The 14,823-nt window shown below is 41.9% G+C and overlaps 1 protein-coding gene across 6 annotated transcripts in view; it reads left to right on the forward strand.

Moving 5' to 3' along the window:
- The window catches only part of IFT74 (intraflagellar transport 74), a 247,745-nt gene that overhangs the window by 217,291 nt on the left and 15,631 nt on the right, over positions 1 to 14,823 (forward strand). For all 6 annotated transcript variants that reach the window (XM_081176545.1, XM_081176542.1, XM_081176541.1 and 3 more), the window contains exons 9-16: positions 211 to 349; positions 1,146 to 1,208; positions 1,738 to 1,881; positions 2,230 to 2,270; positions 3,307 to 3,386; positions 6,038 to 6,091; positions 12,038 to 12,135; positions 14,109 to 14,235. In XM_081176545.1, coding sequence (XP_081032671.1) covers positions 211 to 349; positions 1,146 to 1,208; positions 1,738 to 1,881; positions 2,230 to 2,270; positions 3,307 to 3,386; positions 6,038 to 6,091; positions 12,038 to 12,135; positions 14,109 to 14,235 — 746 coding nt within the window. The remainder of the gene's footprint in view (positions 1 to 210; positions 350 to 1,145; positions 1,209 to 1,737; positions 1,882 to 2,229; positions 2,271 to 3,306; positions 3,387 to 6,037; positions 6,092 to 12,037; positions 12,136 to 14,108; positions 14,236 to 14,823) is intronic.

Raw genomic sequence — 14,823 nt, forward strand, 5'->3', positions numbered from 1 at the left:
CTTGTTTCTGGTACTCATCTGGTAGTAACAGATGAGAAAATGGGCAGTGGTTAGGAGAAAGGGAAATGGTGTTCTCTCCATGTTTCTTTAGCACCTGTCAGAACCAAATGCTAGTAGAGCAAGCTGAGTACTTCTGTGTAAATCAGAGATTTGAATAACATTTTTTAAAAAATGAAACAGATTTACAAAATATTTGCTTTTGTGATGCAGCAAAGAAAATCTCATTCAAGCTGTGGAAGATGACATCCAGCAGGAAAAGCAGGCAGCGGAAAACATAGTCAAAAATATGTCTGAAGAGGATCAAGCTAAATACATGGAGATGAAAGTGGCAAATGAAAAGCTCTTGGAGGTGACGCTTTCATGTCTGAACTACATCTTGATGAGCCCCAGCACAATCAATAAAGCATTGATAAATGAAAAAGAACTCCTGTAGCGGAAATCCAACAGCGGCAATCCAAAAGCTGAAATCCTTTTATGTAGGATAGCATGATCTTGACTAAGCTGTCAACTCCCCATATTTTTGGGAGGGGTCCATTTTCTATGCACGTAGCCTCTAGTAGCTTTCATTAACCAAACACGCCGGTCCTGCTTTCCAAACACAGTGTGTTCCTAGGAAAATGTTCGTTAGGCGAGCTTTCGCTTTATGAGCTGGTGATTTCCAGTATTTCCTATATGAACATTTCTGTTCCATGATTTGTCCTTTCTCCCTCCCTCTTCCACTGCCTCCTGCTGTTTGACCAAACTGGCAGTGGAAGACAGGAGTGCTTGGCGTGCTCTGGTCCATGGGGTCACGAAGAGTCGGACACGACTTATTGACTAAACAACTCTCCCTCCTTGGTTTCTGCCTGAGACTACTGCCAAACAAAAGAAAAACCGAATTGTCTGATCCTTCCTGCTCCCTCATTTGTCTGATCTTTTCTGCTCCTTGATGTGCCCTATCTCTGTCCCTCACTCCATGGTTTCTGCCCAAAATGCTGCCACCGCCAAGATAAACACAAGGAACTGGACAAACTACAGCTGTTTGGATATCTGAACCAGTCTTTCATTTAGCAAAGGTTGGGTATAACTAATTGTGTTCAGGTAAGATTTCTGGTAATGAATATTCCAGTAGCAGGACCTGCATACTAATTATTTTACTCTTGTAGGAATTGAGTGCTTTACAGCAAGAACTGGACGCTGTGAATATAAAAGAACAGTCTCTAGATGCTGTATGTATGACATTAAATTCTTCTATTCAATTACAAAATGGTTGAAATTTGAGGGTGTTTAAAATTTTGTTAATGAGAAAACAAAAGCTGGCATGAGTTGTTGGTTTTTTGTTTTTGCTGTACCATTAAGAAAATATGGACAAAATCCCATGATAGCCTATTGATTTATTTGGACACTGATATTAGTTAATGCTTGTAATAGAAGCCAAGGGCTTTGTTACTCAGTGGTTGTAGGCTTTTTATTTTTAGTTCTCTACTCAGTTTTATCCAGGATGTATAGTTTTGTTTTTATCAAGTTTTAAAGGGCATTTTATTGAATACTATTGTTCGTATTTATATGGGGTGTTTTTTTTGCAAACAGTATTCAGGGATATATATTTCTTTATAAACAAATCATAAATAAATTGTTACCTGGCAATTTCAACACATGAGCACTTTTGGTTGATGTACAGAAATTCTTAACAGATCACTTACATGACTTTATTCACAAAACTTTTCATCATTTTAGTAATGAAGTTTATCTCTTCAGGAAATAGCACACTCCCAGGTTAAACAGGAGGCTGTGCAACTGTATGAAAAGCTTCATGGCCTTGAGGAACATCGGAATCAAATGTTGGCAGAGGACAAAAGTATGGGCTCTCCACAGGAGGAGAGAGAGAGATTGCTAAAACAGGTATGTAGAGTGCTAAAACAGACAGAAATGAAGAGATTTTGCAAACAAAGGGCAGTTGAAAAGTGAAAACTGGGAGGTCAAGTAAGCACCTCTGTCCAAACCACCAACTATTGATAATGACGCTAGAAACAGAACTGACAGGCGTCATTTATTATTAAGTGGTCTCCATTTTTAGCATAACCGAGTAATTTTTTAAAAAAATCTTTATTGCATTTTTTAAAATTCCAGAGAAAATAATAAATTAAACATTCGAATATACAGAAAGAAAAAGGAATTTTTTTGCAGAGACCAACCATCTTTAGTTTTCCATTGTTATTTAATGATTATATTTTTTTTCTTTTTTTAAAGGTGAAGGAAGACAACCAAGAAATAGCAAGCATGGAGAGACAGTGAGTGCTGTTCCATATTGTTCTTTTAGACCCTGGTTCTGAATATAAATGCAATTCTCTTATCTATTTCTGCAAAGCTGCTCAACTCATATAACCAGTTTGTATAGTGCAGCTGCTTATAGACTATATAAAGAAACAGACCTTGTGTTTTTTGAATGCCTCACAAAACACTTCTACTTACAACGTATTTTGAACTGAGATATGATCTATTTGGGATGACTTGAACTGTTACTAAAGTGCTAAAAGCAAGTAGTATGTAAAGCCAAAGATTGTATTTACTCAACCAAGTTTCCCCCCATATCTACATGTTCATCTCGTGGCAATTTACCTCATTCCAAGGGAATTTTGGCAGAAAGGAGCTTAGGCAAGGTGGAAGATTTCCAGGGTTCTTAAACATGCAGAAAACCTCTGCAGGCATAGAAGAGAAGTAGACCTCATATAGTCATCCCCTTCATGTCTTTTCTGTCCCTTGTTCATAATGGCTAAAGCTGGCTGTAATCAGGCATCCCCAAACTTTGCCCTCCAGATGTTTTGGGACAACAATTCTCATCATCCCTGACCACTGGTCCTGTTAGCTAGGGATGATGGGAGTTGTAGTCCCAAAACATCTGGAGGGCCGAGTTTGGGGATGCCTGGCTTTAATGACAATTGTGCATTCTTCTATTATAGCAAACAGTGAAATCCTATATATGTCTGCCCCATTGATTTCAGTGGGACTTACTCCCAGTAGGTGAATTAGTATAGGCTTGCAATCCAAGTCATTATTATAATGCTGATTAACCAGCAGGTGGACCCATTTGTTAAGTTAAACAAGGCGAGATCGCTCCTTTGGGATAATCAAGTTTCTGTTTAACGTTAAATACATTGAGTCAGTGCTGGAATGCTAAGAACCTAAGAGATGTTAGGGAAAGAAACTAAAAGATGTTGGAGTTTTACATTTGTTAACTTCACTCACCTTGCTATTTCCCTTCCAGAAAATGCCTGCTAAATGCTGTACTTTTTCAGTTTTCATCATTTAGTTTTTGCATGGTTTTAGGCTGACAGACATAAAAGAAAAAATCAACCAACTTAACGAAGGAATACGGCAGCTTGACATGGATTTAGAGGAGCAGCAAGGTAAAATAGACAGGACCTATTAACCTGGTTTTAAAAAACATTATTAGGAGGGTATTCAACTCAGTTTTACTCAGAACAGGCTGATTGAAATGAATGGACATGAATAAGTTAGGTCTATTATTTTCAATAGGTCTACTCTAAATAAACTTTATTTCATAAAAAAATATATACTGTTTGATAGTTTAAAAAAGCCCTGAAATCAAAATGAACAAAACAATAAAAATATTAGTCAAAGCAGTTAAAACATTCAGAAAATTTAAACCAGCAATAAACTAAAAGCACATCAACATTCTAGGTATCCAGGTAAGCTTGTCTGAACAAAAATGTTTTTAGCAGGTGTTGAAAATGGTACGATGAAGGTGTCTGTCTGATATCAATAGGCAGGGAGTTCCAAAATGTAGATGCCATCTTGTTTAGTTTTTCTTCCATGTAGTAGATCTGATTCAGAAGTGAATTTGTGATTTCCCCATTCATTTATGATCTCTGGATTGAGGGTACAGAAGATCCGTGCACACAAAAATCTGCTGTTGGCAGGAAGGTTTCTTCGTGTTTTGAAGGACCTCAGGGGGTGAGAATAGTGAGCGAAGATAACATGATGATGTTTTTCCTAGTCAGGGTAATGTGTACTCTGTACCAGGATAGGCCAGTTCCTTTACTAAGTCCAGTCCAAGTTCTGTGATACAAATCAGTTTGGCAAATGGAACAAGTACAGTGGTACCTCGGGTTAAGTACTTAATTCGTTCCGGAGGTCCGTACTTAACCTGAAACTGTTCTTAACCTGAAGCACCACTTTAGCTAATGGGGCCTCCTGCTGCTGCTGCGCCGCCGGAGCACAATTTCTGTTCTCATCCTGAAGCAAAGTTCTTAACCTGAAGCACTATTTCTGCGTTAGCAGAGTCTGTAACCTGAAGCGTATGTAACCCGAGGTACCACTGTATGCACATACTTCCTTATTTTGCATAGTATTCTTTCCAAGAATGGCTGCTTACCCAGACTGGGGTGGGTGGCAGTTGTGGCCTGTTGCCATCGGCTCCGCAACCACCAAAGCAGCAGCCACCAGGTTGCTGGCTGTTAGAAAATCTCCGGGGCCAGCTCCCACCTCATCACTGTCATTTGACTTTGGCCAGTCCAGCTGAGCCTGTGGGGCAGGGCATGCGGGAGCAGACTAGACTGTTGCAGTCTTCACTCTGGCCTGCTACCACCCCATATATAAGCAACGGTCCAGACTTCAGCAAGAACAGCAGTATCCTGTTGGCATAGACGGGGTTAGTGTTTTCACTACAGAATGCAAGGTTTATGGATGATGATGATGATGATGATGATGATGATGATACCCCACCCATCTGGCTGGGTTTCCCCATCTACTCTGGGCAGCTTCCAGCAAAATATGAAGACATAATACAGGACCATTTGTAGAATGTGTATATATGCTTCTCTGAGTACGTATATATTATTGAGCCCTAGTATCATATAAGATCATGAGAAAAAATATTTGAGATGTAGACGATTGTTAATTTAGCCTGAATATATCCAAAGGGTCTTATTCCTAGTTCCTGCTAATCACTACTCTGTTAAGGAACTTAAATAGTATTGTTCTTTCTTGATTGCAAACTAGGTACTCCCATCACTGCTTGTTTTGGTCTCTCCGTTTTCAAATAATAGTAACAATTTTTTCATTCTGCTTTTATCCTTTTTTCTTTGCATATTGCTTTTGCATTATTTTCTTGTATCATTTGGATGACTATAGACGGTAAGAAATAGATTGCTTTGGTGGTAGCTTAGCAAAAACAGCACTCTCCGCTTTTACGTGAGTCTGTTTTGTTTTTTGTGGCAAGAGTAATAAAACAAAGAAGTAGAAATATTCTCTAGATTTTTTAAAATGAGTCCAGGAGTATATTCATGGACTCTGAGAAGTGGGCTAGACTTTTTCAGGGCACTTCTGGTAAGTTTTCCTGTATCATGAAAGGGAGAGTCAGCCAGGAACAGGCTCACAGCTGCAAGGAAGTTCAAGGAAAATCATGGTCCCTTGGGGCCAGTTGCATACATTTATAATTTGTATATGTTAGATATGAAGGAAAGCTGAAGGGATGTCGATACAATACTATTGGGGAGGAAAGAAGATGTTGGAATTCTTGACTCTAAATATATCTATATTTAGCTTATCCTTTCAAATTTTTTGCTTATGAAACACAAGACATCCACTGGAATAATTTTTATATATTTTAAAGACTGAATTAACTCCATTAAAATACAAACAAAGTATACAAGGTACTCCCTCTATCTCAAGCACTGAATATTTGCTTTAAATCAGATTTCCATACATGGATTTTGGTCAGCTCCTAAATGAACAAGATTCATTGAAACAGGTCAAAGAACAAAAGGTATAGGAATGGATTGCATGCGGTACTAGTTGAAAGATGCTTGCACAAAGGCTATTTCCCATACCAGCTACTCTCTGCAGCCCCTGGGCCTCCCTAAAGCCTCTTGGGATGTGATATGAGAGGTTGTAGTAAAAGGGAGAAATGGAAAACCAAACAGAGACAGTTTGGGCTGTGCGTTTCTCTGAGTTCAGTAGGGTTTAGCTCCAAGTAAATGAGAAGATCGCAGTCTTAAATTATTAACTGTTTAATTTTAAAATGGCATTTTTGTAGGTGAGAAGAATCTGAAATACAAGGAGTTGAAGAAAAGAGAAGAAAGCATGGACAGTAAGTAGTTTCAAATGTATGTTGAGTTGCATTGTCAAAATGAAGGCATATCTTAATGCACATTTCATTTGCATTAATAGCTTTTGGTCACCTGGCATGATCGCTGTTCTTAATTTAGCAACCTTAGCCAAAGACATTTCCCCACATAGCCACTGGCTTTGCAGCAGTGTATAGAGCAGGCATGGCCAAACTTGCCTCTAGCTGTTTTGGGACTACAACTCCCATCATCCCTAGCTAACAGGACCAGTGGTCAGGGATGATGGGAACTGTAGTCCAAAAACAGCTAGAGGGCCAAGTTGTTGGAATTCCGCCTGGGTCAGAGGAATGTGCCACAGCGTAGGCACCGGCAGATATTCCTGTCGACCTCCCCGCGTCTCCACTCTGCTGATAAGCAGGCGAGGTCCCGGCGATTCATCTCAGATGTGTGAGAGGAACACACCGTTCACCCTCTCTCCCCTTTGGTGTCCCCCAGAGAGGGGAAAGAAGCAGACAGAAAACTATTTACATCCTTTATTTCTGTCTCTCATATCAGTACAGAGAAACACGTCTGCACTCGACAACAGCAAGAAGAAACTCCACCCATGTACTTCCAGTACAGGTCATATGACACACACACTGAGCTAACATCCGGTGCTCAGTACAGAATGAACTGCCCCTTTGTTCCCATGGCAACAGTCACAAACATCCTGTCTGGCTTTCCAGCCACAAGCAGCTGACTGAGCTGCTGGAGCCTTTGCTTGCTGCAGCATTGGTGCTTTATGGTAACATACTCCCCCTAAAGTATCAATGCGTGCTGCGAGCAAAGCGTCATCCAGAGAAGAAAACAAACAGTTGTTATACTTATAACATTCCCCTGTTGTTTCAGTTCCACCCTTGGAACTACCCGCCACTGGTTTAACCAATGTACCTCTCTGGTTGTGTGACTTCACATTTCCTTGGTTAACAACTCTCTGTTGTGCCTTTGTCTCTGACTCAGACACAGCTTCAATCTGTCCTTGATCGTTTACAACAGCAACATATGCAAGGTTAGCAAACTCTTCTGAATACCTCTTGGGTGGTACACCCTTCGTTGCTCTCTCAGACCTTCGTAAGAGCTGCTGCTCTTCTCTGCTTTCTGGTTCAGCCTCTGAACACTCTGGAGAACCAGTACTAAGCTTAATCAGTGGTTTATCCTCCTTTTCTGAGGGTCTAGTCATTATTTGAGATTTCCTCTCAATGACTGTGACAACTGAGCTGTCTGAGCTATCAGTGTCATCATCATCATCAGTACCACTGAACTCAATAAGATCAAACTCATCATCATCAGAATCATCTGTGGAAAAAGTGTGAACAATCACTCTCTCCCGTTCAGGAGCACTCTCTAGAAATTTTGTGAGAATCACCTGACCAGATTCAGACAAAATTACTCTGTAGAGACCTTTTTCATAACCCACAAAGATGCCTCTGGCATTCTTTACCCCACTTGGAGCTTCTGTTCTCACATGAGACCCGAAAACCTTAAAATAGGCAACAGAAGGTTTTCTGTTAAACAGCTTCTCAAAAGGAGAACATCCCAACTCTGTTGAGACTTTTCTCAACCACACATGAAGATAGGACGCTAGCAATTCGGCCCAATAATCATGTGGCAAATGTGAACTCAGCAATTGCGCATGCATCCCCTTTTGCAATTCTTTGTTCACCCTAACACAGACACATTTCTTCCATGCTTCTTCGGAACTAGCAAGTTTGTGTCTTATCCCTTTTCCATCCAGGAACCTCTGGAAATCCTGTAAAAGAAAAACTGGCTTGTCATCTGTGAAAAGACAATCAATGTTAGCATCATGCATACTTTTAACCTTGTCACAAAACTCCTGAAACTTTTCTAAAGTTTCCTGCGGTTTCTTCATCATATAAACCCAAGAATAATTAGTGTAACAATCAACACACACAAGGTAATATTTTGCACCGCCTCTAGATGGTTCTAGAGGACCAATCACATCAGCATACACCCGCTGAAAAGCTCTGTGGACCTTCTTGGCCACCTTCTTGGTGCTCACACTGGTCACACCTGCAAGAGAAATTTCGTTAGAATCAGAAGTATTACATTTCATGTAATCACTTTGATCAAAAGTTAACAAATACAGTCCATCTTTCTCTTTGGCAGTAAGAAACAGTTCTCCATCTTTGTAGATCTTGCATCTTTTAGCATCATAGTACAGTTTTAGTCCCTTCTTTGCAATCTGCGAAGCACTCAGCAGACTAAATTTCAGTTCTGGAACCAGGTAAACATCGTTTATAGTCAAGTTCAGACTCTCAAGATACACAGTTCCAATTCCGGTCGCTTCCAGTTCTTGACCGTTGGCTTGTTTCACAGTGAAGCTTTGCTTCTTCAACGTCGAAAACAGTTCTCTGTGTGGGCAGAGATGCTTCGTGGCGCCCGTATCGATTATGAATGCGTTCCCAACATCTGGCGCGGTTCCTTTCGCCATCATCGCCTTTGCAGGTTTCATCTGGCACTTGGTACGGCTTTTGCTTGACGCCTCAGGCTTCGTAGAGCTGTTCTTGGCTCCTTTTGACTGTCGCGGCTTCTTACAGTTTCGCTGTAGATGCCCAGTCTGTCCACAATTATAGCATCGGACGGCACTCAATGCTATGGCATGCTCTCCAGTAGATTCAGCAGTGGGAAGATTTGAACTCTGTTCTTGCCTCCCTCTGTCTTTCACTTCCAGTGCAGCAAGTCTGTCGTGTTCGTTCAGGACGACGGCACACACTCTTTCCGCGGTTAGCTGCTGAGCAGGTAGCGAACCAAGCTGACTGGCAACAACCTTGTAAGTCCGGTTCAGGCTGTTTATCATCATGAAGCAAAACACTTCCTCCTGTAGACGGAAATTGCGTTCCACCATCTGTTGACGCAGGAACTTCATCTCTGTCAGGTGCGCTTGAACATCTCCATCAGGCGCTAATCTCAGATTGGTCAACTTCTCAAAATACAGCAACGCTGAAGAACCGGCATCTCTCTGATGCGTTGTACGCAGCGCGTTCCAAACCTCTTGCGCAAATTCCAAATGCTGTATATGCACCAATTGATCATCTGAGACGCACAGAATTATAGCAGTCCTAGCCTTCACATTCTGTGACTCCCAAGCACGCGTTGGTGCTGCTGGGATGGGATTCTCAATCACCCCAAACAGTCTCTGATTCTGCAGCAGGGCCTTCATCTTTACAGACCAAGATGAATAATTGTCATTGGTCAGGAGGGGTGGAGAAGGCAAGCCTCCCCCCTTCTTGGCATCCATTTTGAGTCCTTGCATTGACTCTAAAACACAAGCCTCTAAAATCCAATAGCTGGCTTGTTTACTCTCTTGACACCTGGCAACTCTGACACTGGCTGCATTGGAAAGTCCCTTCCAGCAGTTCGTGAGGACCTAGTCATAACAAAACTTTGTTTACGCCTCTCTGAGGCATAGTCTGACTGTCCAGCCCTCTCGAGTAGCTTTCCATTTCTCCTCTCTGAGGCACAGCCTTCTGAAGGACGTTGCTTAGCAACAGCGCATTCCTTTCCTCCGACAGGAAACCACAAAAATGCCTGGTATGCAGGCCTCTTCTAAGTTGGAGCTGCTTTCCCACACTCGCTCTCCGTGAAGCAGTGAATGAATCATTCTGCATTCACACTTTTAAGCCCTTAAAAGTCTCATACCTTGAGCATCGGCTTGGCTGTCAGCCTTCTTCTTGTCAGCTTCTGGCTGCAGAGAATCAGCCTCTCAAATCAGGCTTCCATTGAGCAGAGGAGGACAATTCACCAGCCTCTCATGCAGATGTCCGATGGATCGAAGAAAACAGTAACCATCCGAAGGCTGCCACTGTTGGAATTCCGCCTGGGTCAGAGGAATGTGCCACAGCGTAGGCACCGGCAGATATTCCTGTCGACCTCCCCGCGTCTCCACTCTGCTGATAAGCAGGCGAGGTCCCGGCGATTCATCTCAGATGTGTGAGAGGAACACACCGTTCACCCTCTCTCCCCTTTGGTGTCCCCCAGAGAGGGGAAAGAAGCAGACAGAAAACTATTTACATCCTTTATTTCTGTCTCTCATATCAGTACAGAAAAACACGTCTGCACTCGACAACAGCAAGAAGAAACTCCACCCATGTACTTCCAGTACAGGTCATATGACACACACACTGAGCTAACATCCGGTGCTCAGTACAGAATGAACTGCCCCTTTGTTCCCATGGCAACAGTCACAAACATCCTGTCTGGCTTTCCAGCCACAAGCAGCTGACTGAGCTGCTGGAGCCTTTGCTTGCTGCAGCATTGGTGCTTTATGGTAACACAAGTTTGGCCATGCCTGGTATAGAGCAATAATTGATTGCTATTTCAGGCATTCAAATTATCAGTCAAGACATTTTTTTAAGTTCCATATGGCCTTCTTAAGCTGCTTTTGTATAAGGATGCATCTGTAGATTTTGCTTTTGTCAGGAGACTATCCTCAGAGGAGAACTAGATAAGGAAGGCGTTTTGTGCACCTTTACAGTGCTCAGTTGACTTAAAAGCTGCCTTCAGCATGCAGGAACTCTGATGTAGATTTGGAGCTGCCATGCATGCATGAGTCAGAGCAGGGGTCGGCAACCTATGGGCCACAAGTGGCCTACAGGGGTCGTTTAACCGGCCCACGAGCCAAGCCTCCCCTCGCTGCGCTAAACCGGCGTGGGGACTTGCTTCCGCAACACAGGAAATTGCGTCTGCGCAGACGCCAGAAATTGCAGGCATGCGCGCGATCTGACCCACACAGGGATCTCCGCTGGAGTGAACCGGCCCAGGCGAGGTAAACCTTGCCAATTCCTGAGTCAGAGCTTCCCTCTTTGGACAAATGTCCACTGCACCCACACAGCCGCCTTCTCCACATTGGAAGGTTTTGCTCCTGGAAGGATGACATACCATATTTTTTGCTCCATAAGACGCACCTAGTTTTTGGAGGAGGAAAACAAGAAAAAAAATATTCTGAATCGCAGAAGCCAGAACAGCAAGAGGGATCTGGCTTCTGGGATGGCCTCTTGCTGTCCTGGCTTATGGGATAGCCGCACGCAGCTTCTCCCAGGCAGGGGGGTGAAGGCTCCCCCTACCCGGAAGTGGCTGCACGTGGCTAAGGCAGAAGGCTCCCCTAAGAGCCGTGGTCCCTTTCAAGAGCGTGCAGCCCCTCTCCCTCCTCGGGGAAAAGCCCCCAAGAGCCACACACACGCTCCATGCGGCTCTTAAGGGGAGCACTGAGCAGAGCCTCCCGCCTGCATTCACTCCATAAGACGCACACACATTTCCCCTTACTTTTTAGGAGGGGAAAAGTGTGTCTTATAGAGCAAAAAATACGGTATATGCACCGGAAGTAAACTGTGCATCATGTTAATGGTAGTCTTAGAGTTCTGCAGGGCTCTAATGGAGCGCTTCAGCAGTGGCACAAGAGGGGGACGGGCAGAGCGGCAGCACTGACCTTGTGGCATTGGGACCACTGCAGTTCCCCCCAGGGCACAGCAATTGGCCTCCCGGCATCAGCACTGTTTCAGCTCACTGGAGCCAGGGCAGTGACACGGTTGGAGGAGGTCCAGGCTGGTAGCATTGATGTCCCACAAGGGTACTTCTTTGCAAGTGTAAAACATTTTCTGATGCATAGAAGAGAATAAGAGGGCAGCTTTTTATGTGGCTCTTCATGTGAGCTTTGACTGTCCTGTCATTGGTTGATCACCACATCGATATTAAAAGGTGAATAAAAGGCTGCAAAAACCAGCTCACATTCTAGATATTCCTTACAGATAAAATTTCTTGGTTCCCTTTAAATTGCTTTAAGATGTTTGTTTATATATATTTTTAATTGCTTTTAAATTCAGAATCCTTATAGCTATAAGTCACATTTCAGGACTTTTCTGCTTTTCCTTTTATAAGCAGCAGCCTCCCTTATCTTGTTTTTCAATCTTTAGACTTTCTTGAATCTTTTGAAGAGGCAAAGAACCAGGAACTAGAACGGAAAACACAGATAGAGGCCAGTATTGTGGCAATTTTAGAGCATTCAAGCAGGGTGAGTGGCTTTGGCTCCAATCATAAGCTTGGAAGTAAGTTCCGTTGACTCTGCTGTGATTTTCATTTTACTTTTATTGATTTTTATGTAAACAAATCCAAATGAAACCAAAGAAAATAACAAATAACCAACTTATTTTAGGCATTTCACTGGGAACACTTACCCAAAAAGTACATCATGTCAATCCAAGAGCATTAAATCACTTACTATTTACCATCTTTGCAATGATACCAAAGGAAAAGCATTATCTTCCTCACAGGTAATCCTATTTTCAAAGGAAAAGAGGACCAACAAGTAAAAATTATTGGGTTGGTGTGTGGAGTCTGATGGTGTTTTTCATTTTATTTGTGTAGAATTCACTAGGATTTTTCTGCTACGTAAACGTGGCTAGGATAACATTTTTAATCCTTTTTTCATAAGAATACACATTTATTCCTTACTTTAGAATAAAGATGAAGAGATACCAATCACAATTATTAGTACTTTCCAAATAATCTAATTGTTTGGTGATAATTTAATTAGTTGCTTTTATTCTCCAGAAAGCATATCAAGTTGAAGCTTACAGGGGTTGCTTGACATATAAAAAGTTTACAAGTATGGCATTAACATGTGAGAGGGGAGAGAGAGAGAGAGAGAGAGAGAGAGAGAGAGAGAGTAGCATACTACCTTCCTGACCCCTCTTATTCTTGGGGCCAGTGCAAAGATAACACAGATTTCCTGTTAACTGCAGTTAACAAATGAATAGTTAGCTTTGGAAATGTATGCTCCCTAACCTCATTTCAATCTTTCCCTTCTGTCTTATTTCAGACCCTGAAACCCATTAGAAATAATTGTTTCGGATCCTAGTTAAGAGAATCCTGCTTAACCATAACTTTGGTTAACATTGATACCAGAACGTCACTTAACTTGGTATAGCATTGGGGGGGGGGATCTGCTTCAGAATGAAGAGGGGTTTGGTTCCCAAGGCTGGCTCCTGTTTTGTTTTTTGTTTTTAATCACAATTTAGGGAGAGCCATTATTGCATCTTTTTCTTCCTGCAAACCCCACCCTCCTTCACAAACAGAACCACCCTTGTTTCTTCTGCCGACACCTCAGTCTTTAATTGCACTAATAAACCTTTTATGGCAACAAAAAGAAGCAAAACATTTCATAGTTTACTTCTATCACATATGGCACTAAAACTAGGCAGATGTAGTTACTTACGCTCTTTCTAGCTTACAGTACAAACTGCACCGAGAATCATTCCCTGTTTATATAACCTCATATGTTCTTATTTTGCCTAGTGTATCAAATCCCCCCCCCCCAAGTCAGACAATTTAAGTCGATAAAACTATTATTTTAACATTATTACACCTTTGGCTACATTAACTAAGCTTGGTTCTCATGTGGATATTTTCATTGTTCTGTTGCCTTTTTTTTCTTTCAAGAAAATGTCATTGTAATGGCTTTTATGTGCAACTTTCATGGGTTCAGCTTTTGTCACTCAAGGCTGCTTCATGGAGGAACAAGCATTTTCACTTTTTAAATACTGCATGCCACAGTAAAAACAACTTAATTTACACTGCGGCTCCTGCTTATGAAACCAGGATCTGATTGTCACATTCACAATTTGGAGTTGAGTTGTCCTGGCTTTGGAAAGCAAGGTATTCCATAGCATGTGAAGGGAAAACATTTACTGGGAGCAAAAACTATCCTCACTTGAACTTCCCCAAATTGCACCAGCCTCTCACCTTTTGTTCACCCTTGGCCCTGTTTCCCCAATTGTAGGTGAGACAATACAATGGTCTGTAAAACTACAACATTCTACTTTTTATAAATGAACTCCAAACAGCTAAAATGTTTTTCCTAAGGGGATTTGCTGTTGCTGACTTCAGTAGTATGGAAAAACACCAACCATTCTCATTGTTAAGCCACCAGTTGTAGCAGTGTATTTGGGGTGTGTCATCTTCCACTACTCTTCTTTAATCACGCAGAATGTAAATCGCATGAAACAGATATCTTCTGTAACAAACCAAGAGCTGAAAATCATGCAGGAAGATCTCACTTTCAAGTCAAGTGAAATGCAGAAATCGCAGAGTACTGCGAAAAACCTGGGAACAGGTATGGCAAGCGAAGTGTACATTGTATTTATTTACAAATTTCTCTCCCACCTTCTAGTGCAAAAAAATGGCCTTAATGCAGCTTACAAGAATAAAAACCAATAAAGCAAAATTCACTGCAGAAACCAAAACATCATATTAGCAGATAAAGAGATAATATAAAACCAGCAGATAAAAGTCATTGAATATCTTGAATACCAATAAAAGTCCAAATGAACAGGATAGATGTTGTCTTGCACCTAAAGGATAATGGAGTTGGTCCCAGGCAAGCTCTGGGGAGAGGATATTTTGCATGTCCCTACAGAAAATACCCTTTATCAAAGAGCTAGCTACCTGACTTCAGAAAGCAGTACTGCCCAGAGAATGGCTGGTAGAGGTTATATTAATTGACAGTAAGGTTAGGATTTTTGAAAACTGGTTTTCATCTAGTCTGACCTTTGGTCCAGCTACTTCAGTATGATCCTGACCAGCATGGGCTCTTCAGAGTTTAAGACACAAATCTTTCCCAGCCTAGGGATGCTTGGGATTGAACTTTGGGACATTTAGCATGCAGGATGTGTGTTCTATCACAGCTACAATTCTTCCAATT

The sequence above is a fragment of the Podarcis bocagei genome (genome assembly GCF_964188305.1).
Source record: "Podarcis bocagei genome assembly, chromosome: 17".
Lineage (NCBI taxonomy): Eukaryota > Metazoa > Chordata > Lepidosauria > Squamata > Lacertidae > Podarcis > Podarcis bocagei.